Source organism: Dermacentor albipictus, chromosome 1, assembly GCF_038994185.2.
Source record: "Dermacentor albipictus isolate Rhodes 1998 colony chromosome 1, USDA_Dalb.pri_finalv2, whole genome shotgun sequence".
Classification (NCBI taxonomy): Eukaryota; Metazoa; Arthropoda; class Arachnida; order Ixodida; family Ixodidae; genus Dermacentor; species Dermacentor albipictus.
This window is the reverse complement of record NC_091821.1, coordinates 338,825,964-338,853,813: the sequence shown is the minus strand read 5'-3', so window position 1 is coordinate 338,853,813 and position 27,850 is coordinate 338,825,964. Positions and strand designations below refer to the sequence as shown.

The 27,850-nt window shown below is 46.8% G+C and overlaps 2 protein-coding genes across 5 annotated transcripts in view; both read left to right on the top strand.

The window, feature by feature from the left end:
* The window catches only part of Nckx30C (solute carrier family 24 member Nckx30C), a 268,006-nt gene extending 257,036 nt beyond the window's left edge, over nucleotides 1-10,970 (top strand). For all 4 annotated transcript variants that reach the window (XM_065432890.1, XM_070531731.1, XM_065432745.1 and 1 more), the window contains one exon: nucleotides 43-10,970. In XM_065432890.1, coding sequence (XP_065288962.1) covers nucleotides 43-304 — 262 coding nt within the window. In that variant the 3' untranslated portion in view covers nucleotides 305-10,970. The remainder of the gene's footprint in view (nucleotides 1-42) is intronic.
* A 7,658-nt stretch (nucleotides 10,971-18,628) lies between these two features.
* Cib2 (Calcium and integrin binding family member 2) lies at nucleotides 18,629-27,356 on the top strand. The gene is made up of 6 exons (XM_065430083.1): nucleotides 18,629-18,798; nucleotides 20,875-20,909; nucleotides 21,317-21,434; nucleotides 21,712-21,859; nucleotides 24,779-24,974; nucleotides 27,232-27,356. Exons 1-6 carry the CDS (start codon nucleotides 18,748-18,750, stop codon nucleotides 27,251-27,253), a joined length of 570 nt encoding a protein of 189 aa, XP_065286155.1. The 5' UTR covers nucleotides 18,629-18,747; the 3' UTR covers nucleotides 27,254-27,356.
* Nucleotides 27,357-27,850: the final 494 nt, after the last annotated feature.

Below are 27,850 nucleotides of genomic sequence, written 5' to 3'. Positions count from 1 at the left end.
AATGAGTATACGCGGTGCTTATGTGAGCGTTATGTGGCGCAGGCTCCCGCTGCCATGGCTGCTGTCGTGCATGATATACGGGCCTGTGAAGGTGAGCAGCAGCGGCATGGCCTGCTCCATCTTCATCCTCTTCATGATGCTGCTGTTCGTGATCATCACCATCGCGCTCTTCCGCTGGCGCATGAACGTCGGCCTGGCGATGGTCATGTTCTTCCTCTACTTCGTCTTCATCACCTGCAGCCTCCTGCTCGAGTACGAAGTGGTGCGCTGCACCGACATCATCAAATCCCTGAGGCTCCGATGAAGACGCTCTCCGCACTGTGCACCCTCCCTCTCCACTTTCCTCGAGTGTGCGCGCAATGTGACGATGGGACAGGAAATGACGCGTGTCCTCTGCCGCAATCTCCGACGTGTCGCGGGTCTGCGTCCCGTACGATACACGCGATTCTGGACGTGCCACACTGGGAAAACCGCCCGTTGCTCCTCAACGATACAGGGCGCGAAGGCTGTTCAGCCGTACGCTTACAACGCTTGGAGGAGCTCGTATGCAACGTGTGCCGTTGAGAACAGACGTGACGCGACGAGCGAAGAGAAAGAAAGGGGACGCGTCGTCGATGACCGCGGTGACAGGCCAATCATCGACCACGATTGGCACAACGCGACATGTGCTTCTGAGACAAGACTTCGCAGCGCAGAAGACATCGCCTCGAAAAGTCGGGGCATTGGGTCAACTTTACAAGTGCGGTGACTGCTGCGTGACCGGTCTCCACAAACTTGCGAAGTGAGGTCCTTTCGTAGGGTGTTTAAGTGCTGGAAAAGTGCAGCGCCTCGGCGTCGATACGTTAGCGATGGCTTCACGTATCATCGTACGTGTGGCGAAAATGGAAGAAAGAAAGTATGATGCCACCTTATCGCAATGCAGGAAACCAGTACGGTGAAGATCGCGGATTATCTCAAAGCCTGTTAATGCTGCAGCGGCCTTGCGGTAGGCCTCCTTTGTATGCAGGCCACTTGGTAGTGTGTTTCACAAGCAACCAGACCGTTTCCTGCAGCTGTCGATGAGGTTTAGGCGTACAACGTGGCGCTCATTCTACAGTGTTCACGCGCCTTTTGCAAACGATAAGAGTATACGCCGTTTCTCTCTGTCTTTATCGCCTCGTAGCAACCCAGAGATTTATCGGCTGCCCACACAGCTGGAGTAACCGATCACCTTGTCTCACGTTTGTGAGCAGCGCGACGCTTGTACCTCTAACGTCTCCTCGCTTGCGTGCTTTGCTTAGTCACTGAGGAGGCGATTCGCGCTCGCGACCAAGGCCGCGAAGAAAGGAAATTCCGTTGCGTGTAGAATGAGACACACACACACAGAAAAAAAATGCGTCCCCTGCTCCGCTTCCAATCCTCCGTGTGCGTCAGGTGGAAGCAATGCTCGATTCTCGTGTCAGGTCGGGGTCTTCCAGCAGCTCGCTTCTTCCATCTATCTATACGTCCTCTTCTCCGTATCGTGCGTTTCTGTTGGTCAGCGCCATCGAAACGAGGCCTCTGTGCCTCGCTTTGCGAAAGGGGGCCACGTGGAACAATGGCAGTCGGAACTGAGCTTCCCTCTTCATCAGTCTGTCGCTCCAGCCCCTTGTGGACGTGGCGTGGTGCAGACGTCTTCAGATTATTACCCATGGATATCCACGAGAGCAAACACTTTACTTCTTCCGTTCGTCATCCTAAGCAACCATACTAAAGCCATCCGGGACACGCGTACGAGTAGTTAGGGTAAACCGCCTGAAAAAAAAAATAATAATAAGCTTGGCGCCTTACAAGCGGTCCCCAAGCTTTCTGGCTAGGATTACTGAGTTTTTTTAGAAGCTGAGAAGGTTCTAACATGGATAAAAAACAGCGCTATTATAACTCGCCTATGCGTTGGTTATAAGACGCTGTGTCTTGTCGTTATCAAGCTGATACACACAAACACAAAAAGAGAACGATCGGCGCAGTTTCGGGCCATCAGTAAGTGCGCTTTGATTTTGGGCTGAATTGTTGCTCTATCTTGAGCCCACTAGGCGCGGACATTAATTTTGTTTTGCTAGTGTTTTGACATCTCGTTGAGCGACAAGCGCACAAGCGGCGAGAGCGACGCAAAATTAGCGAACCTTGTCCTCTGGCAAATACGCGGTATCGAATCTGAAATAGATCGCATCAGCACTAACATATGTCTAAGGGATTCGGGGAAATGACATCGGTTGTTATAACCGTGATGCTTCTTGTGCGCTTTATTTTGATGTCGCGGATGCTTCTTTGTATATCTTCATTTGTGTTCTTGCTATAGGAACGGGAATGTGTGTTACACCGAGTGGCTACTGCTACGGAAACTAGTAGGCGCAATTACCCGCCCTTTGAGCAAGTGTACAGTAAGTACTCGAAACGCGTCCCGCCGGGCCACATATATATTGTTCTAAAATCAATTGTTGAAAACTATTGCAGCAGGCAAGAAAAAGAAACACGGCACTTTGGCGTGATGAAAATTTGTTCTTACTGCAGCTCAGATATCCACTTCAAAGCTGACTTTCATTGTTTTCTTTTTATTTTCAGATGTTTCTTTTAAATAGTTCCTTTATTTACATCCAGTAATATTGGTGCTGTCGTGGTTACAAATTATAGATATAAAAGATTCTTTAATAACAATAAGTAAATGAAACACTGCATCATTTTTGCTTCCAGCAAAAGTATTAACGATAGAAACCGAGGACCAGAAACAGCACAGCTTCCATAACGGTTTACCTTCTGTTTTTGTTGAGCCTCCGCATATACGCTGATTAAAAAAAAAAATGCATCGTGTTTTTCTCTACGCACCTGCGCAGATCGCGGGTTCGTTTCAAACAGAGGTAAAACTCCGACGTTCAGACTACGTACGGTGCGAAGGACTGATCATGGTCATGACCCCATTCCCTCCGCGTCACCTCTTCTCCCGTTCTCTACTTCCCCTCCGGTCTGCACAACTCATTCGTGAACATCGTTCAAGCATCTCGTTGTAGAGGCGTAGTCATCGTAATTCTCCCTGTGCTACCTTGACTAAATTCATTTAGGCAGTCTGTAGAAAGTCTAAAGATGTTTTCCATGAGGCAACGTCTAGTGACGGCATATTGGCTGTCCCTAAGCATTTTTATCAAGTAATGGCTTAGGAAGTTATATAAGGCATTAGGAAGTTATGAACCACAAGTAGACTTACGAAAAGAGACTCTTTAATGGCTGGTCCAAGCAAGCAAGAAATTTGCATAGCCAAAGGCAACGAGTCTGTGAGCAACAAAAGCACCCTACCAAACGTCTATGGACACCCTACAGACTGCTTACGTATTCATTCTCGCAAAGGTACGTACTCTTCTATAAGGGTACGGTGTCCACGCATTGTTAGCCCAGGTCTCTCCACGTAAGCTTCCACAGATGTCGCCCACAGCCTTCCTCGCGGCCATAATCACCAAGACCGCCCGCCATCCCGAAAGCTTTCTTTCTTTTTTATTTCTTCTTGTTTTTGCCGAGACGCCTGTCTATCGCTCGCTTCAACTGAGGGCGACTCGCGTGAACCGTGTAGCTGCCAACCCATTCCCCGGGGTGTAAAACCTATGCCGTCTGTGTATGTGTCGACGAATCCATGCTTAGGCTCGGGTGCGAAGCTCCGGGCGAGCGAGCGAGAACCCGTCACGCCCTCTCGTTTCATCGGGAAGCACCCGGAGGAGCGTTCCACTAGCACGTCCTTCCCGGGAGAAAACGGCCCAATGGCGAGGCAGGCCTCGTCTGTGGACTTGTATTCCTGGTTTGGGGCTCCTTCTCACGTTGTTATTCGCAATGAAGGACTGTATAAACTATTATATCTGCGCATAAAAAAAAACCGTGGTTGTTAACTGTTTGGTTTTTCTGTCCAAGTAGTGGGGGTCTTCGGAGGATGTCCGTTAAAGAAAAGAAAAAAAACAGAAGTAATGTTGCTCGGAATCTCTTCGAAGAGCACTCTTTATCCGCCTGTGCTCAAAAGAAAGAACCAGATGTTATGACTTGTTGCATGCGCGAGTGAGCTGTCGCCAGATGGGTGTATACGAGGGGTTATAAGAAGGGAGAAGTGGCGATTTCGGTGTCTTTAGGTGTACAGCTGTGCGAGCTGCACGTTATGGAGTCGTTGTATAAAGCCTCGGTGCATTCTTTGCCACCACAGCTTACTACTATGCACTGTTATGCAAGCGCTTTCAAGGATGGCGAGGTCGCGCTATTGACGTCTATTCATTTATGCGTTTTACTCTAACCCTTGACGCTTCAAGTCGCTTCATTACGTGTCGCGGTAACATGAATATCAGCGATGCCTTTCCATAACAGAAAGTGGACCGGTGTAACGCGATCGATTATTTCTCGGTTGTGTTCCTGCTGTATTGCAATGGCTTTTAGTGATCGCATTTAGAGTGAGCTCCAGTCGCATTCCAGTCCTCTTCATACGGGCGTTAACAGTTGACTAAAGCTTCGCCATTATTGGAGAAGCTTTAGCCAACTGACGAAGCTTCGCCATTAACTGGCGAAGCTTCGCCAGTTAGCTAAGCTTCGCCATTATTTTTAGTTTCATGGAAGTCGGTGTGGCTGATAATGAGAAAGGAATACAACCAAAGCACAACAATCCTTGCAATTGCAACGGCCTCTGGTTGCGTCCGACGCTTGTACTTTATGCGGCTTGCCTTTGCTTTACTTACTTTATTAGGATGTCGCAGCGAATACCGTAGTTTATGGCGCCTTTTTTTTTAACCTCGAAACCTTTATGTAGATGCTGTAGCTGGAATCGCTTGATTTCAGGCAAGGTTTGCCTCCGCTTGTGATAAGCTGTACTATTTGGAAGAAACAAAAGACGTTTCTGAAACGTCCATGCGGTAATATATAACCTGGTTATCTAGCGGCTTCAACCTAGTTGCGAAAATGGAATCGCCGCGATATGATCGCCTCAATAAATATGTAATAAGTTTAATGAATGTTGTAACTATAATGAGTATAACTACTTTATTTACTTTTTTGTAAATTTTCGCGCTACATTACTGATAACTGACCGTTCGAGTCGGCTTTATATTAACCGCTTTTGTGAGCTACATTCAGACGGTCTCGCCATTACAGCACCATCTGTAAGCACCAGTGCTTGCTGGCTACGGCTAGAAGTTCTTCGCCACGTTCACAGAGGTCGTCCAGCATCAAACGAAAATCGGAAGCAAGTGCAGCCTTAAGTCGATCGGCCTCCGCTGAACGTCTTTTCTCAATTGACGGAACTTAGAGCTTCCGATAAACGTAAGACTTCATGATATTTCAAATAAATTTCACACCGTTCCAAGTGAAACATTCGACAATTTAGAAACTGCGCATTGAATTCACGATGAATAATTCAGCACAGGCTCACTAAGATTCACTACAGTTCCTGAGAGTACCCGTTTACTCAAATACAGTCGAATAGAAAGCGAAATCTCTTTTTTTAATATAATTATACCATGTTTTCTAATCGTTATTTATATCTGACCCCAAACCTCATGCCCGGGTAAGAAAAAAAGCTATATTATATATTATCCAGGTAAAGTCATCGGGAAGTCGGAAGTAATGCAACGTTCAGTTACATTACATTGCAAATTTCATTGCCTGTCATCTTAGATTTTAAAAATGAGCTAAACGTCTCAATGATAGCTATCAGAAGAACATCCATATTTCATGACACCTATCAGAATGAAAGGACTGACACAGGAAAGATAGAGCCTCAATGACAAACTTAACGCTGTTTTAAGATTCTATCGCACGCGACTCCCTTTCCATGCCCCGCGCTGACAAATCAGTAGTGCCCTTTCTTGCCATACCACGAACGAGATGGGAAGCAAGTATCGAGTTCACGCCCCGGTCGTGACCACACTAAGCAAGACCACATACTTCGACGGCTCTATTGTTTCTCTGCTCACGTGACATAGCGCTCACCTACGCGTACGTTAACATCGCTAAAGTCAATTTATAAAACCCTCAAAGCTTTCACTTGGAACGGTTGATTCACTGTGAATAGACGAACATTGCGTCTTTGTGTTCTACTTAAGTTATGGCCACGGCGACTTGACTGCGAAAGCTATGAGTATACACGCTGAGTACATTTAAGCCCGAGTGACTCAGGCGAGTCTGGCACTCGCTTCAAAATACGCTCAAGATAAACACGCATCCGTGAACATATCATCGAACAATGTCTAGCGCCGCCGCGTCAATATCAGCCCTTAAGCGACGCCGAGCACAACACACTCAGGCGCTCAGCAAAGCGGAAGCAGACACGAGCGAAGGGCACTATCTGCGAATAGGTTTGCGCGCCATTATAATTATCTTCGGTGTCGATTGTAACGAGAAACTTCCCGGAAACAATGTAGTACCCGCATAACTAAAACTCGCAAGGACTCGTCGAAAAACGACACGACATTTGCGACGCTTGTCCGGAATCTGAAAGTCGTAAAACGCGGATAGGTGCAAACAGTCATGTCTATGTATCTCTCTTTTTATCTTCTTCTGGTGCGAGGAACCAATGACTCGAGCAGAGGCTATTATGAGATTTGGAATGCGGTGCCCGGCAGTGGTGGCTAACAGCAAACTCAAAGCAATACCACATTGATCACACAATGTCTGCGTGCTTGGAGCGGGAGCGTCACGAAAGTCGGCTGAGGTTGACGCAAACGTGAACGCGATCGACGTCGCTTAACGACTGCGACAACACACTTCGAGATAACGGAAGTTCTGCGCCCATTAACCGGCGAGGTCACGCGCGAATACCAAAAGCGTGTTGAAAACCATGCTCTGAAAAATATATATATCGTGCTAAGCGTCGCCTCCACTGAAATGCAGAAACCCGGTTTGAGTCGGTACGCGAAGCAAACGGGGAAGTTTTTATCTGTAGAATTTGTGCGCTAGGGTCGCAACTAGACCGTCTAGAGCAGGAGAAGGATAAGCTGGCTAAGCGGGTTGTAAAGCTAGAACAGCAAGCCAGCGGATGGCCGTCCCGCATGACGTCATTGCTCAAAGCACACAGGCGTTCTATTATCCAGAAGGCGTTGCTTCTCGCCGTCACCGCTTGACATTGCGGGATGTCTGGCCACTTGTTTGACGTCAGCGCGCTCTGACAGCAAACGCGTTCGCTGTGTAATCTAGGTGGTGGCGCCTTTGAAGGTCGCGCAAGCGGTGTATGCAGACCAGTACCGGGCATGTCGCACTGGTGCCGAATTCCTACCGCACTTTATCGCGGCTCACGCAGCACTGGAGGCGGGGACAATGTAAGTTCAATGTTGCGGCCACGTGTCATTGTGCGTGGATTGGATTGGATTGGAGAAACTTTATTTATGCCTGCAGTTGGGCGCTCGCGCGCCCCGACGAGGGCCTACGTCATCGTGACAAATGTGACGCAACATTGGTCTTACATTGGCACTACTTCATGCGCTGCTGTTGGTCGCTGAAAACAAGCCTTTCTTCGGAGAGTATAACCCAAGCCGCCAACATGGCTTTCTCAATATAGGAGACCGCGTTTTAGAAGCTCGCTTTTGTCTGCAAAGTGAGAGGGCAAGCCATCCAGAGTCCTTCGATACTCTGCCAATAGGTTGCCAATCTAACGACAGAGACGTATACAGCGCCGTCGCTATACAGAAACTAAGCGAATTCATGTGTGTGATTGCACGACATTCTCTCGTAGATGCCCGTATCTGTGGCTGAGCCTTGTTTGAACTCACTGAAGTTGGTGCCTCATTACCGCGTGTACACATTGGTAAGAAAGTCTACATAGTCTGTACATACGTACTGTGACCGCTGAATGTATCCCTCAAGTGTGAGTTCGACCTTTTCTCCCTGAACACGTGTGTGTACATCCGTCGTAGAGACGAACAGTACAGTACATCGAGGTAGTGTCCCTCAGGTGAAAAATCTCCTTCTCTTAACTGGTAGTATTCACGGTGCAGACTAAAGGCCGCCGTGTCCACTCGAGTTCGTCAATGCGAAGGCTATCAAGTGGTCTTCTCGTCCCTTCGGCTTGATTTGAAGGGGTTAAAGATGTCTTCGGGGTGCGTTGGTTGAATGCAGCGAACGCGCAAGCGGCTCCGCTTCTAGTGTGAAGCTACAAGACTGTGCGCACATATTAGCAGTATCTTTTATTTGTGCCTCGAAGCAAAAAAGTTCACTGGTGAACAAGTATGAGAAGCAGCAAGCCACCGGCAACCACACAACCAAGGCGTTGTACTAGTTCCGTCAAAGGGAGCGCTTCTGTTGCATCGTGCCTACACTGTGTTCGTTGCTGGTCAAATCGAATGCTCAATGACGATTTTTAACGGCTTGATTAAACGGGCTTAGCAAGACGTGGATATAGCACTAATGTAGAATGACAATACATAGATCCATTGATCAATTTAAATAAACAAGTTAATAAGTCATGGTGGTGATGTGAACATAAAGCTTCGAGATACAAATGCCTAATCAGTCGCATTGGGCTTCAAGATGATGCTTCGAGTAGTCGTTACAATTTCTTGTTGATGTGTCTGCGCGGGCGCAAGCGAAACAGAGCTGCACTGAGCGTAGAAGCGCCCAGACGTCAGTGCAACTGTAGCCAAAGTGTTCTTTTTTAAATTGTTATGTTCCATCCAAAACACGTACAAAAGATACCGAAGTTGCGTCTGTCGGTAATGCGAGCTTCCACAAGAAAAGTTGTGCGCGCTTTATTATGTGTACTCCCGTACGGTTGTTTGTTTATCCCGATTGTTATCTGGCTCTCGTGGGCGATGTCAGAAGTTTTGTAGTTGCTCGCTGGATGTGTAGGTCGACGAAAAGGCACTAGCAGTGGTATGATGTTGAAAAATTGCCTCCGGAATTGGTGCGAGCCTCAATGTGTACGACAATGACAGTCGAAAACCGATGATGCTGGCAGTTGACGGACGCCTGTTGGCGCTGTCATGCAGCACTTATCGGTACACCCCCAAAGTTTTCTTTCTGCTGACAAAAATTTCTTCTTGTCACTCTGCATGTGCCATTTCTTGTTATGCACGTTGTGCTCTGTCGACAAAATGTCGACGTATATGTGTCTGAACGCGCCAGATGAACTGGGTCTCCTCATTGACGTATTATACAATTAGCTAAAGCGCGCGAGTAATTTGCTGTCGCGGTGAGAGAATGCAACGATATAGGACATGATAAGCTGAGTGATGTTATCAAGCGTTTTTTTTTTCCATAACCACGACCCTATTTCGAATTGTTCGCCAGAGTGATTATCCACTTCCACCGTCGGTTGTTGAGAGAATATGCCGATAGTCATGGTGCTGGAACGGCGATAAGTTTGTTTCGCCAATTGTTGAGGTAACTCCCTATTGAATACGGTCGAAAGTAGAATCCACAGTGTTAAAACGAAGGAATTAAGTGTCGTGCACTACGCGTAAGACGAGAGAGCACGGGAAGATTAGCGCTGGCTTCTCGCGAACCAACGTTTCAGGCGAGACGTGACCCGTGCGACAGTGACACTGCGCAACCAATCGACGTCGCTCCAATGAACACGGTAAGAAAACTTCGTTCTCTTTCACTGTATCCTGTATCATACACACGTGTAGTGTACCATACCATCTATCTATTAGACAGTAAAATGGAACCACAAAGGTACACAGCGGTAGTAATATATAGGTACGTTTTCATTTCAAGATATCGCCTTTCGCGTCGTCCGTGTCTTTTCTAGCCCATGTGCTGACATAGTTAGCTGCTATAGTGAGACACTTGCCGTGCTGCTGCGTATAGCCCTCATCGCAAGGTACGCGCCGATAAAATCCTTCGCGAATGGGTCGGCCTGGGGTGCGAAATAAGGAACCTCTCGATAAAACCTAACTGAATAAGTGAACGTACACGAAATATAGTCCGACTCTTCCTCTGTGCGACTATTAAACAGTCGTGTTGACTACACTCACGTTACGAGAAGTCTATAATATCGGCCGTGTCACGAGAGATTTTATCGACGTACTTCGCGATGTAAAGCGACAAGGCATATGTACACAAAAAAAAGCATATATGTGGCGTCAAATAATATACAAACGAACGAACCTTGTATATAGTATACGATAGCCCTGCACGCTTTTGTGGGGGAATGAAGACGATGAACGAAGAAAAAAAAAAGAAAGAAAAACACGTTTGAGACAAGTAAGGTGAGAACGCAGCTTTGGTTGCTCGTTAACGTTGCCTCGGTAATACGATGTGCCGCGCAAGGTGAAGCAGGTCGCGTGTATAACGCCCGTGTTGACCGTATTGCCAGAGATGTATATTGACAGCAAACACAAGAGAAGCCGTAACAGTGGGAAATGGGCTTGGCGTCCCGTGAACTTTGCCTCCTGGCTTGCAAAACGGAAGGTCGTGTTTCTGAATGTGCTTCCGTTGAGACTTTCGTTACAGAACCTAAGCACGAAAAAAAAAGAAAAAAATATGTGACTAGTTTTGACACGATACAGCAGTTTCTCCTCGCTTCCTGTCCCAAACTCCTCTCCTTGATTCCGCATTCAATTACTCGTTCATCTGCTCCCTTATAGTACGTGAGGTGCCGGATAAACTGTGTGCGGCGAAAGCACACGCAAAGTGTAAGGAGTGTCCTTTCCCATCTAATAGTGCCTTGATTGCAAGTCGGTGTGTGACCAGAGTCAAGCTATATATTTCGCAGAGAGATATCGTTTACTAGATAGATAGAAGACTTTCGGGCCGGACAAAATTGAAATAATGTCCAGTATGTACTAAGAGTACTTGTTTGGTCATGTGCAAAACCATTGGAGGAGGTATACGGGAACGCTTTACGATGGCAAACACCAAATGCTTTGACAATAAAGCGCTATTTTAGCGCAGTCTACTGAGGGCGAAACTCACGGCATGCCAAGCCCCCTTTCTCGCAGTCTATGTGCATAACTGTTGTACAGCGTGTACGCCATGCGGATGCTGGAATAAAGTGCTAATAAGACTGAAAAACTTGCGCATTGTGTCTGGATTTTGTGCGTGTCCTCTGTTATTTCTCGCCGTTTTCTTTTCTTTCTTTCTTTTTTCTCTTTCAGAAGGTAAAGGAAGTGGTTTAAGAGAATACAGAAAGCACCGAGCAAACCACGATATCACAAAACTCCAACTGCACAGCTGCTCCGGCGCATGCGCGCATAGGACCACTCCCTGTGCTGAAATGTTATTCTCCTGTCGTCTTGATGGTTTTCACATTTTTCTTCTAGCCCTGACAACTTCATCAGTTTATGGGGATCAATAATGACATTTCCTTTCGCGAAGACTTCTCGTACAACGGAGTACGCCGGACATGCCATTCGTTCCCTCTCTCCCTCTCCCTCTCTCTCTCTCTCTCTTCTCAATGACTGACAAGGTCAGACTGTTCATCTCTTCAGCCTCATCGTCACCAAAACAAGTACATATGGCCGTCCAATGCGTGAATTGATTCTATTTTTTGTTTAGAGGGTATTAAGGCAACTGAATTAATATACAGCTACGTAGTACAGTGCATATTTAGCCTAATAATAGTGATTCCTTCGATCGGTATAGAGAATTAAAGGAGCTGAGATCAGGTATGGATGAACCACGAGTGCAGCAGAACCCACACACCATCTGCCTATATTCCGCCTCACAAATTCTGTGCAGTGCAGCCAAAGCTACGGATTGCGCTATCCAACCAGAGCGAAGAACAAGAAGAAGCGATCCTCGTCTGACCGCCACTGATCGTCCTCTGCGAGACACTGACTCAATTGAAACTACACGGAACCACCAGTGATGCACAATGGGCGAATAACCGTCATCTCTTCTTTGAAACCCGTATACTGCGATAAGGATTTCAAGGAGAGTTTGTATAGATGTGCCAGTCAGTTGCTTTCGCTGATTTCTGTGACGTCACGGCAGAGGCGTACTTCTTTCGTTACCGGCGTCTCTCGGGAACTGTGCTTTGGAGTGCGGAAGCACAGCGAGCAGGTGCACTGCAATTTTGTGAGCGGTGCTTCTGCTCAATTCTTAGGTTGTCCCAGAGTAAAGTCCGCTCCCGCATACCCTGCTTAACAGTAAGCTTCTTGCAAAAGCCTGCTGCTGAGGCGGTATGTGAATAAGCGTAATGGATCAGTGTGAGGTCGGCCCACACAAACGCACAGCACCTTCCCGCGGTGCTATCGCGCTGCATAGCGTAGTTCCCGAGAGATGCCAATAGAAGTTCGCCCCTGCCGTGACGTCACGAAAACGAGGGCGCGTTATTGGTTGGCGCATTTATACAGATTGTCGTTGAGACGACGGTACATTTGCCACTGCATTCTTAGCATTCTCAGCCACTGCATCTTTAGCTTGTCACCGACTTAAGCTTACGCTGCGCTGCACAGATTTGTTGAAAACAGAGTATAGTGACGTCCGCTAATCCCATCGGCGACGGCCCGCGTGACCCCCGCCGCCGCGTTGTAGTGGTGCGGCCTGCTGCTGGACCGCGCCCCTCTTTCGCCAGATTTCTGCGCATCGCCGATCGATGCGGCCCGTACGAGGGGGAGAAAAAGAAAGAAAGAAAACGAAAGAAGAATTGCGAAGAGAGAGAGAGAGAGAGAGCGAAAAAAGGAAATATCTGGAACTACCGAGGATGCCCGTACGTGCATCATTCACCAGTGGGCACGGCGGAACACTCTCTCCTGTCACGCGTCGTCTCGAAACTCGTGCAACCGTTTGGGTGCGCATTTTGTGCTGCGCGCCACGGATGCAGAACGCAGAGGTTCAGGAGTGAACTAGAGCAGTATAAATGTATGTCAGCTTGCTTACAAATCGTGAAAGATTGGGCCAGTTAGTTACGTTAGTTAAATTGTAGACACGCAATAGCAGGATGAAGCGGAAGACAAGAAACGACGGGGACGAGCGCACTAGGATCGCTGCTAAGACGCAGACCATAAATGATGTAGAGCCACGTTAAGCCAGGTTTGTCCTCGATCTGCCTTTTTTCGTTTGTCTTTTGCCCCACTTTCAAGAAGTTTCTGTATAGGTCACTGGCACTTGCAAACAAATATGCAGCCTTAGAACAGAGAGATGAAGATGACATAGAGGCAATGAATGAAACCGTAACTAGGCTGACTTCAGAAGCAGCAACTGCAGGTGGAGGTAAGGCACCAAGGCAACCAGTAGGTAAGCTCTCCCAAGTAACAAAGGATCTAATAAATAAACGGCAAAAAAATGAAAGTGTCCAACTCAAGAGATCAGATAGAATTCGCGGAGCTGTCAAAACTAATCAACAAAGAGAAAATAAGGGATATTCGAAATTATAACTTGAGAAAGACTGAGGAAGCAGCAAAAATGGACGCAGCCTGAAATCAGTGAGAAGGAAACTTGGCGTCGGAAAAACCAAGATGTATGCACTGAAAGATAAGCAGAGTATCATCATCAGCAATCTCGAAGATATAGTAAAAGCAGCGGAAGAATTCTATACTGACGTACAGTACCCAAAGCAGAAACGATACCGCCATTCGAAATAGCACTGAATAGGTTAGAGAGGCTCCTTCTATAACTAGAGATGAAGTTAGAAGTGCCTTGCAAGACATGAAACGGGGAAAGTGGCAGGAGAAGATGGACTACCAGTCGATTTAATCAAAGATGAAGGAGACGTAATGCTTGAAAAACAAGCGGCCCTTTATACGAACTGTCTATCGACTTCAATGGTCCCAGAGAACTGGAAGAATGCCAACATTATATTTATCAATAAAAAAATGGCTGTGGCTTAGGTAAGGTTAAGCCCAGGATGCGAAGCATACTAGCCTTTATTTTAGTTGTTGAACCACTGTTTAGCCTGGTGAACTGCTGTTGCTTGGCTATATTTGGTTCGGCTAGACGAAGAAACAACTCATGCATTACTTCTTCGCCTTCAAGAGTGGAACGCGACAGCGTTCCCGTCGACCCGCCAAGGGGTGTAAGACAATGGGCTACAGGGCAGCGACTACGCGCCCCGCATTGGACGCGGTGAGCGTCGAGCAAAGCAGCGTTCGGCGCGGCAACGAAATGTGCGCCTGAGCAAGAGACGCACGCCTTAGAAACAGCGCGTTTCTAAGGCAACACCGCATTCACTAGAGGCGCTTTTGTACCGCTTTGAAGCGTTGTACTCGTGGCTCAGTGGTAGCGTCTCCGTCCCACACTCCGGAGACCCTGGTTCGATTCCCACCCAGCCCGTCTTGCAAGAGTTGGGCCAAAGCCACTTCTCCTCTGTCGTGACGTCACGGTGTCACGTGATTTCATGGTCACCGCCGCGCCTGAGGAGCTGGGTTGAGCCCTCGTAATATGCTTCGCATAAAAGGGAGACGTTAAAGGATTGAAAAATTATAGGCCCCTTAGCTTACTTCTAGTATTATATAAAATCCTCACCAAGATAATTTCCACTATAATAAAGGCTACACTGGACTTTAGTCAACCAAGGGAAATGGCAGATTTTAGGAAAGGATACTCTACAGTGGATCACATTCATGTCCACAGAATACAATCAGCCTCTCTATATGATTTTCATAGATTACGAAAAGGCACTTGATTCAGTAGAGATACTAGCAGTCATAGAACCATTACGTAATCAAGGAGTACAGAACGCTTACGTAAATATCTTGGAAAGTATCTATAGAGGTTCCACAGTTACTTTAATTCTCCCCAAGTAGAAATATACCTATAAAGAAAGGGTTCAGACAAGGAAGCACAATCTCTCCAATGCTATTCACTGCGTGCTTGGAAGAAGTATTCAAGCTATTAAAATGGGAAGGCTTAGGAGTAAGGGTCAACGGCGAATATCTCAGCAACCTTCAATTGCAGATGACATTGTCCTGTTCAGCAACACTGGGGACGAGTTAAAACAAATGATTGAGGAGCTTAACAGAGAGAGTATAAGAGTTGGATTGAAGATTAACATGCAGTAGACAAAGATAATGATCAATACACGGGCAAGGGAACAATAGTTCAGGATCACCAGTCAGCCTCCAGAGTCTGTGAAGGAGTACGTTTATCTAGGTCAATTACTCACGAGAGACTCAGATCATAAGAAGGGAACTTACAGAAGAATAAAAATGAGTCGGAGCGCATACGGAAGACATTGTCAGATCCTGACTGGAAGTGTAACATTATCAATAAAAAGAAAGGTATACAATCAATGCATTCTACCGGTGCTGACATATGGGGAAGAGACTTGGAGACTGACCAAGAAGCTCGAAAACAAGTTAAGAACTGCGCAAATAGCGATGGAACGAAGAATGTTAGGCGTAACGTTAAGGGACAGGAAGAGAGTGGCGTGGATAAGAGAGCAGACGGGGACAGCCGATATTCTGACTGACATTAAGAGAAAGAAATGGAGCTGGGCAGGTCATGTAATGCATAGGTTAGATAACCGGTGGACCATTAGGGTTACACAATGGGCGCCAAGAGAAGGGAAGCGCAGTCGAGGACGGCAGAAGACTAGATGGGGTGAGGAAATTAAGAAATTCGCAGGCGCTAGCTGGAATCGGTTGGCGCAGGACAGGGATAATTGGAGATCGCAGGGAGGCGCTTTCATCCTGCAGTGAGCATAATAAAGGATGATGATGATGATGATGATGATGATGATTTGCGCGACATGCAACATAACAGGGGAATGCGTCTTTGACGTTAACACGGCGAAGGGTCCTGGATTCCAGACCCAGTTTGATTACAGTGCAGTGTTTTCATCGCTTAGCTTTTCTTAAGAATGAATAAAACAGCCCCTAAGACCAGCCACACTGAGAGGGAGACACGGCATGGATGTCCATAACTAGACGTGCGCCCGCTCCGCGTCTAGCGTTCAGGGCCTTCTGTCTTTGCGCGTTATTTTATTGTTGGCAGTGGATCCGTACCAACTAACCCGTTGTATTACAGTTCCTTTTTGTGTGAGTTTTCTAACCCGATCAAGGACAATACTGGTCATGCTTGCAGGTACCGACAATGTCCTATCGGGATGCTGCGTGACAGGTAAAATTATATTCGAGAATAGGCGAGAACCTCGCCTAAAATATAAGCCTCATGCAAGCGATCTCGCGCGCGACAGCGACAAGCGACGCGATGGAAGAGGCTGTCGCCTTCGGTCGTCGCCTACAAGTCGGTCGTCGCCTCAAAGCCATGCGAGCGACGGCTTTGAGCGACATCTCCTCAGTTTTTCTGGTATCAGGGTAGCAAATACGCGCCGAAACCGGCGTGACGCATGCTTTATTAATTTAGGTTGATGTGTTTTACTGTAAGAAATAGTGTAAAATGTTTCTGAAGGTCTCGCAGTAGATTCTCATCCTTGTATGTATCAAAATTTAGTCGTTAATTGTTCGTTCTGTGCAACAATCGGTAGTATGTTTGACTGATCTATCCAGTACCGGCTTCACGCTATTGGCTAGTCGCTCACAGCACTTCTGGGCGTCGACAAAATGAGTTATAGATTTCCAGAGCCGAGCGATCGAGCGACAAGAACGAGCGATCTGTTGGTGCGACCGCCAGTTTCGTCGCTCAAAGCCGTCGATTGTCAGCGTCGCGCATAAGATCGCTCTCATGGGGTTTTGGTTTAAACCTCGCTGAAGAAGTTTATGAGGAGTGCGCAAGACAGCGAAGTGATGGTTGACAAGTGCTGTTCGGTGTGCAAGTCAATCAAAGGTGAAATGTGCAAATGTGAAATGCGCAAATGTGAAATGCGCTTTCAAAAAGAAAGAAAGAAAGAAAGAAAGAAAGAAAGAAAGAAAGAAAGAAAGAAAGAAAGAAAGAAAGAAAGAAAGAAAGAAAGAAAGAAAGAAAGAAAGAAAGAAAGAAAGAAAGAAAGAAATCTTTGTACACGAGCCGGACGTTTGGGCAAGGACACTTCGGCCACAAGAATATGCACTAAACCACCAAAGCCAAGAGAAATAATGAACGAGGAACAAACTGCCAGCGTATGTGTATCGTGTGGCATCTTTACAAGTATTCCACATTGCGCCATGCGCTGCAATCAGTGCCGAACAGTGTTCCGCGTAGTTGTCGCTTTAAGCTGCAAATCACACCGAAAGCTTTTCAGTTGCGATTATTTTGTACGCGTCACGTGACGTGAAACAGAAGCAGTTACAACTTCATAACATAAACATGAACATCGCAAATCAGTTCCGTATGCTCGTTGCTTACAGTTCCATGCACGCGTTCCACCCAGGTATTCTTGTTTTAGAGGGACTCTTCCATGGCCCACTGCGCTGGCTCGCTGAATCCTTTATTAGAAATCTTAGAGCGCAATAAAGACACTGGACGTACAAAAGGAACAAACACCACATGCGTCCCTCACAACTGATCTTTAATACACATATGGAAAATATATAGATATGCAGGGCGTCCCAAGTATCATGCACCAAGATTTAAAAATATGCAAATGCTACGTAGCTGGACACAACCAAGGTAATGTTGCTTGCCGTCGCTTGGATATACTCAGATTATTTTTTGCATTCCGCCTAATTACCTAATTAGTCTTAATTATTTATCAACTTCTCAAATATTACAATAGAAACAGTGTCAATGAGAGAATTGTAGAGGAACATGAAAAATCCCCGACACAGCTTTCTGTTGCTCAATACATGCTACATAAATGTGTTTTTACAAGCACGAGAAAAGCCCGCGAATACGCGAAAAATTGTCACTGGACTGGTTGCTCGTGGCACTTTACGTGTAAGCGCGGGCTTTCTTTCATGCTTGCAAAAACTTTTATGTAACTTATTGACAACATAAAGCTGTATTGCGAGTTTTTCATGTTTCTCTACAATTTTCTCATCGACACTTTTTACATAATTATAGTATTTGAGAAGTTGATTAGATCATTAAGACTAATTAGGTAATTAAGCGGAATACAAAATGCAATCCGAGTACCTTCAAGCGACGGTGAACAACATTAACGTGTCTCTGTCCAGCTACGTGGCATTTGCATGTGTTTAAATTTTGGTGCGTGATATTTGGGACACCCTGTATAGAAAATGGACGAGACGAGGTAAAAAACAAGCATGCATCCAAAGCAGGTATTCAGCTTCGATTAATAAAATTTAATTCTCTATCATGCAGTAATAACGATGGTTGGCTTACGCAGAGTGCGGCGTTCTTGGCTATACGATAGCCTTCCGATATCTCTCGTGTGGTGTGGTCAGGGTTACGGAATAAAATGACCGTGTTTTCCAAGATGGGTTTACACTGACACGGCTAACAATGCGAGGCATGATGAGAGGATGTGAGGCAACACGATGGCGCGTGGTGTGTGCTCCTTTTCCACGTCCAGTGCCTTTCTTGCGCTCTAAGTTTTCTAACAATACATTACCAACTAGCCCACTATGTCCATCCTGCAGCCAAATTCCTACGCAACGCAGTACAGTACGCGACGTATCTACCCCTCGAAAGTCACAACATGGTGGCGCAGCAATAAATGACCTTGCCCTGGCGTCTGGAAGGAAGGAACCAAACAACAGGAACGGAAGAAAGCGCGCTTTCCTTTCACGGGGGTCAACGTAAAAAAGAAAGAGAAAGGAAGAGCGGCAGCTGCTGCGACGACGACCACGCCTAGGGTTGATGGGCGCGCCCGGTACGCGGTCGCCGACGTCGAGGTGGGTTCAGATCGGGCTCGAGCTCATTTCAGGAACGGGCAAGCTCTGCACGCACACGCGCTTCGCGAGGAGTCTGCGCAGTCGTCGACGAGAAACGTTTTGCCCCGCAATTTCTACGCCTTACAGAACGCTAAGTTGCGGGCAAGTGCTGCCTGGCGGTATGGGAAACAAGGTCGTCACTTTCACGGACGAGCAACTCGAGGATTACCAGGTGAGAACGGCCGCGGCTAGGAAGCGAACTTTTAATGCGTATCCATTCTTAGTGCATTTCACGCACTTTCCGGGGGACAGAGGTCTAGCTATCTAGCTAGCTATACAACTGTGTTTCTATCTATCTGTTTATGGTTGTATCTAACCGTTCTCCCTTCTACCTGGGTCACTGGGTAGTTCGTGGTCGAATGGGTAGCTCGTCGGACTGCTGTGCTGAGGGAACGGGGACCGAAACCAACTGCAGAAAGACGTTGGGTCACTGAGTATGTGGCAGTGTGAATAATGTGCCGCTCTTCAACGAACCTCTTTCGTGCCGGTGAAGGTCACTGTAGATGTCGGACTGGGTAGGCAGCGCTGTTAGAAGAAGAAGAAGAAACTTTAATAGAAAATATTTTACACCGACTTGGAACACCGAGTATGTACCACACTATCTATGCTGGTCTTCAATGAACCTCTTTGATGTCAACTTTGGTCCCTGGGAATGTGCCTGCAGGAGTGTGGCACTCTTCAATGAACGCCTCTGACCCTAACTTGACCCTAATCACTAGTCACTTCGGTAACTAGGTATGTGTGCCACTGGGGGTGTGTCTAACTTGTCTCCGATGCTGGGTGCAATCAAACCCGCGTTACATGGGTCCCTCGAGAACAGCAACCCGACGCATTAGAAGGCTGTGCCAAAAATGCCCTTTCTTTCAAAGAAAGCTCTTCACGCCAGCGCTTTAGCGAGCTGCGCCGTGAATGCAGTGGGTATCTGCCGCTCTTCGATGAACCTCTCGCCAACTTCTGTCGCCGAGTGTGTGCAACTGTGTGTAGCGTACGACAAGCGAGGGAACGATTCTCAGCGTTCGCCGGCACCGGCGGGCCACGCTTCTAGTCTTGGAGGCCCCGCGCGGACTTCTCGGCAGGGCCACCAGATGGCGCTGCGCGTCCAGAAAGGAGCCCGGCTGCCGCATGACGCCTTTCTAAAGCGTTCGCCCGCACCGGTGGGCCGTGCATTTCGAAGGCCACGTGCAGGCGTCGCGGCGGCGGAGCTAGATTTCATTGAGTGTTATTGTTAGAGAAGCGCGAAAGAGGAGTCGCGCAGTGGTGCACGACTTCTACATTACCCGTTTCGACGTTGGCAATACGGTGCGTCGCTACACTGATTCAATGCTAAACGCATTACCGTCGACAGTCATCGTGAGATGGATACTGCCGAATGTTCTTTTTTGTTTAACATGCAAAAAAATCGGCTTTTGAAACCAGCGTCAAACCAGTTATAGAATTAACGTTGCCTTTGTTCAATGTTAGAAGAAGGTAAAGAAAAACAAAAGCGTTGAAGAAGGCTGAAAAAATGTTAGGCATTCTAAGAACATGCAGGGTCGGTTTATCATTTGACTAATTCAGTGGTTCTCAAACTGCGGGTCATGAGCATATATATATTTAACCAGTCTTGTCTCACTGAAGCTATAGAATTGGGATTCAACAGATATGGTTGTATCAAGAAAGCAAATATAGGTTTCCAATTAAAGTATATCAATATATCAATTTCTTTATAGAAACATTCAAAAGTATTATTGATAGCACTCTATGCTCTGATTAATGTTTTTCTTTTAAATACATTAATGTGTAAATGTATATGCCTCATTGAAAAAATTTATATTCAGAGGACTTATAAGGTTGGGGCGGGGGGTCATGGTAAGTTTGGTACTGCTAATAGGGCTAATAGCAGTCACGTACTGGAAAAGTTTGAGAGGCACTGGATTAGTCAACGTTGAGTGCGCACGTCAAAATAGATTCTAGCGTAACTTACGAGTGGTATGAACAAAAGCACATCACTAAAATGTACATATGCCGGTTATTATTGTACAGAACGTAGTAATGTCTAATCCAGCACTGTGGTGGGCGGTAGGCCTGCGCTTTGCATAAAAAATGAATAAGTGGGAAATAAAGGGGATAGAGAAGGATAAACGAATCTAAATTCCATTAACAGCAGCGCTCGTATGAAATTGCTGGCACCTTTTGACAAATACCGTCTATTGCTAATGCTGGCTAACTTCATTTTCATTTTATTATTTCACTCGCTGCCGCCATAAAGGACTGCACCTACTTTACAAGAAAAGAAATTCTCAGGTAAGAGCAGAATTCCAAAAGATAAATCAACCTCGCTGCACTGTTAGAGGAATGGGTATTTAGTTGCATGCTACAGAAAATGGAAACTCCGCCGACTAACCGGGCATGCTGTACATGCATACTTTAACGCGCTTGCAATGCCAAAATCGCGATACTCTGCACAGCAAAAGCTATTCTACACTATGTAGGATCACAGTGCGCTCAACGGCAGTATATGAGACGGTCACGCAGTGCTGGGTGGTGGCTTCGCAAATGGAAGCACTAATAAATAATTCAAGCAAGCGCTGACATTACGGCTGCTGTGTGGACAGTTAAAGTACGAACATCGCGTGAGGCACGTGTAGCGGACGCCGAGCTAACCTAGCTTCTGAAGCTCCGGGCGCGCGCGGAACAAACGGTTCTCGCAGGATCCAGAAGCGCTTCCGAGAGCTGGACACCCAGCGGGTTCCCATTGTCATGACCGGGAACGAGGCTCACACCATCGTCGTGCCCATGGAGAAGATCGAGAAGATGTCCGAACTGAAGGTACGCTTCACTGTGCAGCAAAAGCAGAATGGCAGGGAAGTGCGTGCGTGCGTGCATCAGTATTCGTTGAGATCAGCAGGCATCCTAGCGTTCTGTTAAAGCAAGAAGACATCTTATGTCCCAACCTGTATGACAATTTTTTTACGCTTCACTTCCGGACCTCTGAGAAATGACAATGAGTAGACAATAAGAATAAACCGGTGTACAGCCAGCCACCTGCCCGTTTCAGAGTCGGCGCCTGCAAGTTAGTGATTCCGTCCTTCGACGTGTGTTGCAGGAAAACCCGTTCAAGGAGCGTATCTGCAAGGTGTTCTCGCACGACGGCAGCGGCAACATGACCTTCGATGATTTTCTGGACATGCTGTCCGTGTTCAGCGAACCGTCACCGCGCGATGTCAAGGTCTTTTACGCATTCCGCATCTACGGTGAGCATCGCGCACCGCCGTCACTGCGCGGCATCTTTTCCGAAATTCGTCCGTTTAAGTGTCGGTGAAAACCATATACATAAGTCTATTTCAAGCTTCAATCGGGGTGTTCATTCTTTTTAATTACTGCGGATAAGGAATACTGTCAAACATGACTATGAGAAAATACACATGGTCGCTAGAATGTTTCGTTGTACAGACAGCTTCGTTATACACATTGATGAACGTGTCTTTTTTGCCTCTCAGTAGGGCATGATGTGCTAGGTTGATCGTTGTGTAGATTAGTTCGTTGCAGCTTAGCTCATCGCAGAGCTGCTTCACTGCAACTGAAACTCATGCAACGTCACTTGCGCGGCAGCACGACGCCCGAAATGTCTTACCAGTAGCTCATGTTTACTCATGCCACTCATGCCACTCACGATTTACAAAACTAAGCGCCACAGCTAACACCAGGTTTTCAAGGTAGTCGGCTTTGCAATTTTCGTTTGGTGATGTAATAGTATTTATCACCGCTACAGAAATGTACTGACCGAGACTGCGATGATAACAATGCAGGGCCTGAGTTGACCGAGCCAGACAGGACACTAAACGAACCCTTCGAAATGAACAAACATCGAGTTCTTTCCAAAAATTACGTAGGCCCCGCGCATGACTGGTTGTCCGTCAACAATTGATCCTTGTTCAAACTAGACCGTTTAAAGTGCGAACTGCAATGCCGTGCGGCGTCTAAACACGTAACATATCCTCAAATGCCGTGAATTCAGTCTTGAACGTTTACATATTATTTTGCTGTGTAAACAGGAACAAAAAAAATTAAAAAATAAGAAATTACCGCAGACGATCACAGAACACTCGTTATTTGAAGTGCAATGCAGAAGAGCCGGAGTTAAGGCCAATTTCGAGTTATCTAAATAATTCAGAAGTGGGCATTGGTATAGTCATTGGTACAGCCATTGGTTGTTGGTACAGAAGTGGACTCTGGTATAGCCTGAACGTGAGCCGTCCTTAAGAATGGCAGAAACGCACGATACCGCATCGCACTCTATACACCTATATAAGTTACCCGAGACAAACAATAATGGAGACGCTTCATAACAGTTGGGCGCCGCCAGTGCCGGCAAATTAATCGCTGCTGCGCGCCAGTCGTACTGTTTGCTCGTGAAACGTGTGACGAGCAGCCTAATTTTACGGACCATGAAGAAATGCGCTCATGTTAAGCCACTGAAATTAGAGGCACCCTTTGGGCCAGATTTTATGTCCCAATACCATAATTTCATTCAGCCGTCACCAAAGCTCTGGAGATCATGAGTTCCACCAAGCTCAGGCCTTAGATCTTGCCCTTGCTTTATTCCAGAAGACGGCTCAGGTAGGACGTGACCAAAGCTGGCCTGTGAAGTAGGCCGCAGTTCATGTGACTTCATTTCATTTATTGATACTGTCAGACCTACGGTGAGCACTTTCAGAAGTGGATGTGAACAGTTGTTACTATACACTCAATATTCATTCAGAAGTAAATATATTCCACAAAACAGGGGGGGGAAAGTGGAAGTTTTGCCTGAAAGGCGACGCATCGATTGCGATACCAAAGTAGTACACAGCTATACGAAGTAAGGAGAGTAGCTTTATCGGCCGTGTAAACTTGGAAACATTCGCTTACCAACTGAATAAACAAGCATATGGTGTCACCGCGCACAAGCAAATATGAACACATCACACTCAATAAGCGCGGACACTCGCTGCAAAACGCTGGACGGTGGTGCGAGCAAGCGTGGCAGCAGCAGCGAGCGAAATGACCTTCCTGCAGTGTTATCATAAGAAGCCAACAAACAATGACACCAAGGACAACATAGGGGAAATTACTTGTGATGAATAAGCCAACAAACAATGACACCAAGGACAACATAGGGGAAATTACTTGTGATGAATAAGCCAACAAACAATGACACCAAGGACAACAGCCAACAAACAATTGTTTGTTGGCTTCTTATGATATGAGTAAAAAAATCGGGACCCTCGGTTAATCCCCCTTCCTGAAGTTTATCGCTTAAACGCCGGAGCGACGAGAACACAGCTCACACAAAGGTATGAGCCGTCTGAAGGTTCCTTTCAAGATACGACGCGCGCGACCGTGAAAAGTGCACGCTTGTTGGCGGAGTTGAAGCGCCCCCCCCCCCCTTTCCTTCCCGCGCTGCCTCCCCGCATTCCTCGATATATGGCGCGCGAGACTGAGCCACGATCGTACGTTCCTCTTGCACCCTATCGCGATATGCGCACTTGCTGCCGGACCACAACGGCGGCCCACCTTCCTCCCTCCCAGTGGCGTAGCTAGGTCGTCTGGCACCCGGGGCCCATAGGTCTTCTGTCACCTCCCCCCCCCCCCCCCCACGGGTGTAGCCGGCGGAAAGGGTGTCTTCAGGCGTATATGACACCCCCACCCCCACCCCTCTGGCCCCTTGCACCCGGGGCCCACGGCCCCCCGGCCACCCCTGTTGCTACGCCACTGCTCCCTCCCATGCCCCCAAGGTCTTTCGCACGACGGAAGACGTCGCGTTTGCTCTCCGCTTTCACCTTCGCACGCGCCAGATGGAGCCGCGATCGCCGGCTTCCTTCACGTGCTTTCACTCGCACATACAGCCTACGACGCTCGGCGACGGTTTTATCACCCTTGGACTTTATACGGAACATTACGGCGACGGCGACGGCAAAAGTGCGCCTGGAGTGTTCATATAATTGCTATCGCAATGAAAGGTAATTCTCACATAGAAAAGTTATAGCAACACAATTGTGGTCATTGCGGAGGGATAAATAATATCAAATTGGATATATTATTCAGGAGGATATCTAATATAGAATGCGCTACAGTTGTTTCTCAATCTCAGCGAAAACATGCTCATCACCGTATATTGTGCCCCGCCGCAGATTACGACGAGGATCAGATGCTGGGCCCCGGAGACATCGAGAAGGCTACGATAGCGTTGACGCGCTCTGAACTGACACCCGACGAGGTGCAGATCGTGGTCGAGAAGGTGCTCGAGGAGGCCGACATGGACGACGACGGAAAGATTTCCTTCACCGAATTCGAACATGTCATCACCCGTGCACCCGATTTTATCAGGTGAAATGCGGTCTAACATAATGCACCTGTTGATTTGCAGACATCGTGAAAACATCGCGCCATGAGGCAAGGCAAAGTACAGGGCATGAGGGACTCGTGGCGTGTTTAGTTTCCCGTCGCAGTGAGTGTTGCGATAAGTGGGAGACACCTGCCACTTGCCATTATTAGAGTGATTCTATCTGCCCTAGCCTTAGCTGCATCGACAGCATCTGCCCTGTAGCGTATTTTACATCTCAATCTACGGAGTCCCGCTCCCACTGACGTAACAGACCTCGCCTGAATGGAGTAAAGCGGAAAGAAATGCATCGCTCCTTGATTTTTGATAGCGATTGGAGGATTGAAGCAGGGTTGAAAGCGCAATTGAGTGTGAAACTTCAACAGGCGCACCTGTTACGCGTCGTGGTCATGTTGAGGTTGTGTACACTCTTGTTGATCAGCATCTTCCATTACCGCGCCACATCATTTCTGAGCGGCTGTCACGCGTAGGTTGGCTTAAGATCAGAAGAGAGTCAAGCTAAAGCACAGTCCTGCACAGGCATTGCGAGTTTGGTGTATTTCAAGAGGAAGGGAGAGACCTTTTCCCATGCTTGGGTTACTTCAATTACTCTTCAATTGAAATTTTAAGTACCACCCTTTGAACTTTTTGTTTCTTAGTTATTCTTGAAAAGTTCACTTTCAGCACGTGGTGGGAGTCACAGCGCCGTTAAAATGTCCCGTTTAGTGCCGCGTCCTGTTCCCTGCGACATTTAATGGTTTGTCAAGGCATTCGAAAGAAATGCAACCGAAGTTCCACATTTCTTTCTCTCTCTCTCTCTTGGCTGAAGTGCTAATAAGAGAAAAATACAGTTCGGACAAAACACAGAGTTTCATCGTTTTCCTTGAATGACAAGCCTTTCCCTCATTTTTAGAGAAAGGAGTTGCTCTTTGCAATGTCTGGTGTGACAGCGACAACCGCGCCTGATGTAGTAGTTTCACCGCAGCAAGAGCGTACGAGCAGTGCGGCACGCTTTACAGGAAACAACTAACGGGACAGAAAAAGGCGGTCAATCCTGTAATGCCACAGTTTACACACCCAGGAAAGTTAGAACTTGTTCACCTTTATTTTTGGTCATGGATAGTACATTTATACATAAAAGAACAACGAAATATTATTTCAGTTATAACTTGATTACTATAGCAGTTAGTTAGTCGGAACTCTCCAGAAGCGAAAGCTCGCTGTAGCGTATCTAAAACGTTAGTGTTAAGTTCAGAATTCTGAGGCGCAAAAGTGCTAAGTATATCGGCATTATAGGTGCAAAAGTGCTAAGTATATCGGCATTATAGGTTTAGACATTGCAGGATTAATCAACTATCTACCTGATTTTATCTTAAATACCGCTTACGTTGTAGAAGTACGTGAAGCGCTTCAGGGTGTAATTGAAGATCACAAAAGGCAGCAACTCGCAGTGCAACTTCCAGGGATCTAAAGGTGCTTAGGAGTTAATTATACTTTTCGGAGACATATAAGTACGTGCGAGAGGCAGAGACACGAGACTGCAGATTCACTATTTCTCCCTACATCAAAATCCTTCTGATTGGACTGTGGAAGCACTTGAGGACACGGAAACCAAATCTAAAAGAGCATAACTCGACGTCACGTGCGTTATTATTGCATTTAGGGCAGAAAGCTGGGCTAGTTGGTAGTTATTCGTATAAGGGGACATTGCACTAGGGCGTAAAAAATTTCTGAGTGGCTGTCACGTGTAGGTTGGCTTGAGATCAGAAAAGAGTCAAGATAAAGCACAGTTAGCACAAAAATTATTATTGCATCGTTCAGAACGAAACCCTAACAAACTAATATTCTGAAAACCCGCGTCAAGCGGTATTTCTCTTGCTGCTACGTAAATTTTTAACCATGCCCAGATCTGCCGATGGACAAAGTATTAATTATGCTCGTTAACTACCAGGCTGATTCCTCTGGACCAACTTAACGATGTGCCAGAATTTCAACAACAAAATACACTGGTTAATCTTCCGGTATCTCGCTTTTTTTTTTCTTTCTCATCTCGAACCACAATATGCCGGCACCAGATCGCGCCTGTAGAGATCACTTGCTACTGAGGGAGCCGTTGAGTACGTAGGAATGAAGCGACATAAACCTGCTCGCTCAGATATAAGAAAACTGAATTCTAGTTTTCTAATAAAATTAATAAAGCGCTGATTTTATCATCTACACCAGCGCAAGTCAACGAGCGAGTTTTTTTCTTTTCTTTTGCAGCGCCTTTCACATCAGAATATGAACGTCATCGGGCGGTACAGCACGAAGACGCAGATCTTCGCGATTCCCCTTGCTTAGCCAATAGAAGAACATCAGCGAGAGAAGACAAACCACCTGAAAAGTCCATTTTTGTCAGCACAATGTTGCAGTCAAGAACGACAACTGTCTAATAAAGTATTACGGTACTCGATGGTTGTTTGGCTAATTCAGATATATGAAGCTCTCGGTAGCATGCAATGACGCAAGAGTCCCGGCTTCAGGTCACGCAGCAACGTCCACAGCATTTAAGAAAGCAGTGGTGGTGCTCTGGATGCTGATTCCGCCATCTTGCCTTGCCTAATTGGGTAGCCGCATATCTTTCTTGCTTGTCAAAATTTAAAAGCGTTCCGAATACCTCTCACTGGATAGGACCAACACTTCATAAACAAAACGAGGGACCTGCGCGCTAACAGCCGTGGCGTAACGTCGGAATCGACGAGAATCCACACGTTTCAATGATAATGACGATCGCCGATGAAGCTTGGTGGGGTCATCGTTATTCAAAACACACGGTTCTCAGAATGGCCTACCAGCTTTCACGCGTGACATCACGGCTCAAAGCGCGCAGGTCTCGAGCATG

Bases quoted from the DNA above. Each gene is read 5' to 3' on its own strand.
- Cib2 (XM_065430083.1), top strand. From the start codon at position 18,748: ATGGGAAACAAGGTCGTCACTTTCACGGACGAGCAACTCGAGGATTAC. The intron at 18,799-20,874 runs GTGAGAACGGCC...GCCGCCATAAAG, and splicing joins AGCAACTCGAGGATTACCAG to GACTGCACCTACTTTACAAG. The intron at 20,910-21,316 runs GTAAGAGCAGAA...CGGTTCTCGCAG, and splicing joins ACAAGAAAAGAAATTCTCAG to GATCCAGAAGCGCTTCCGAG.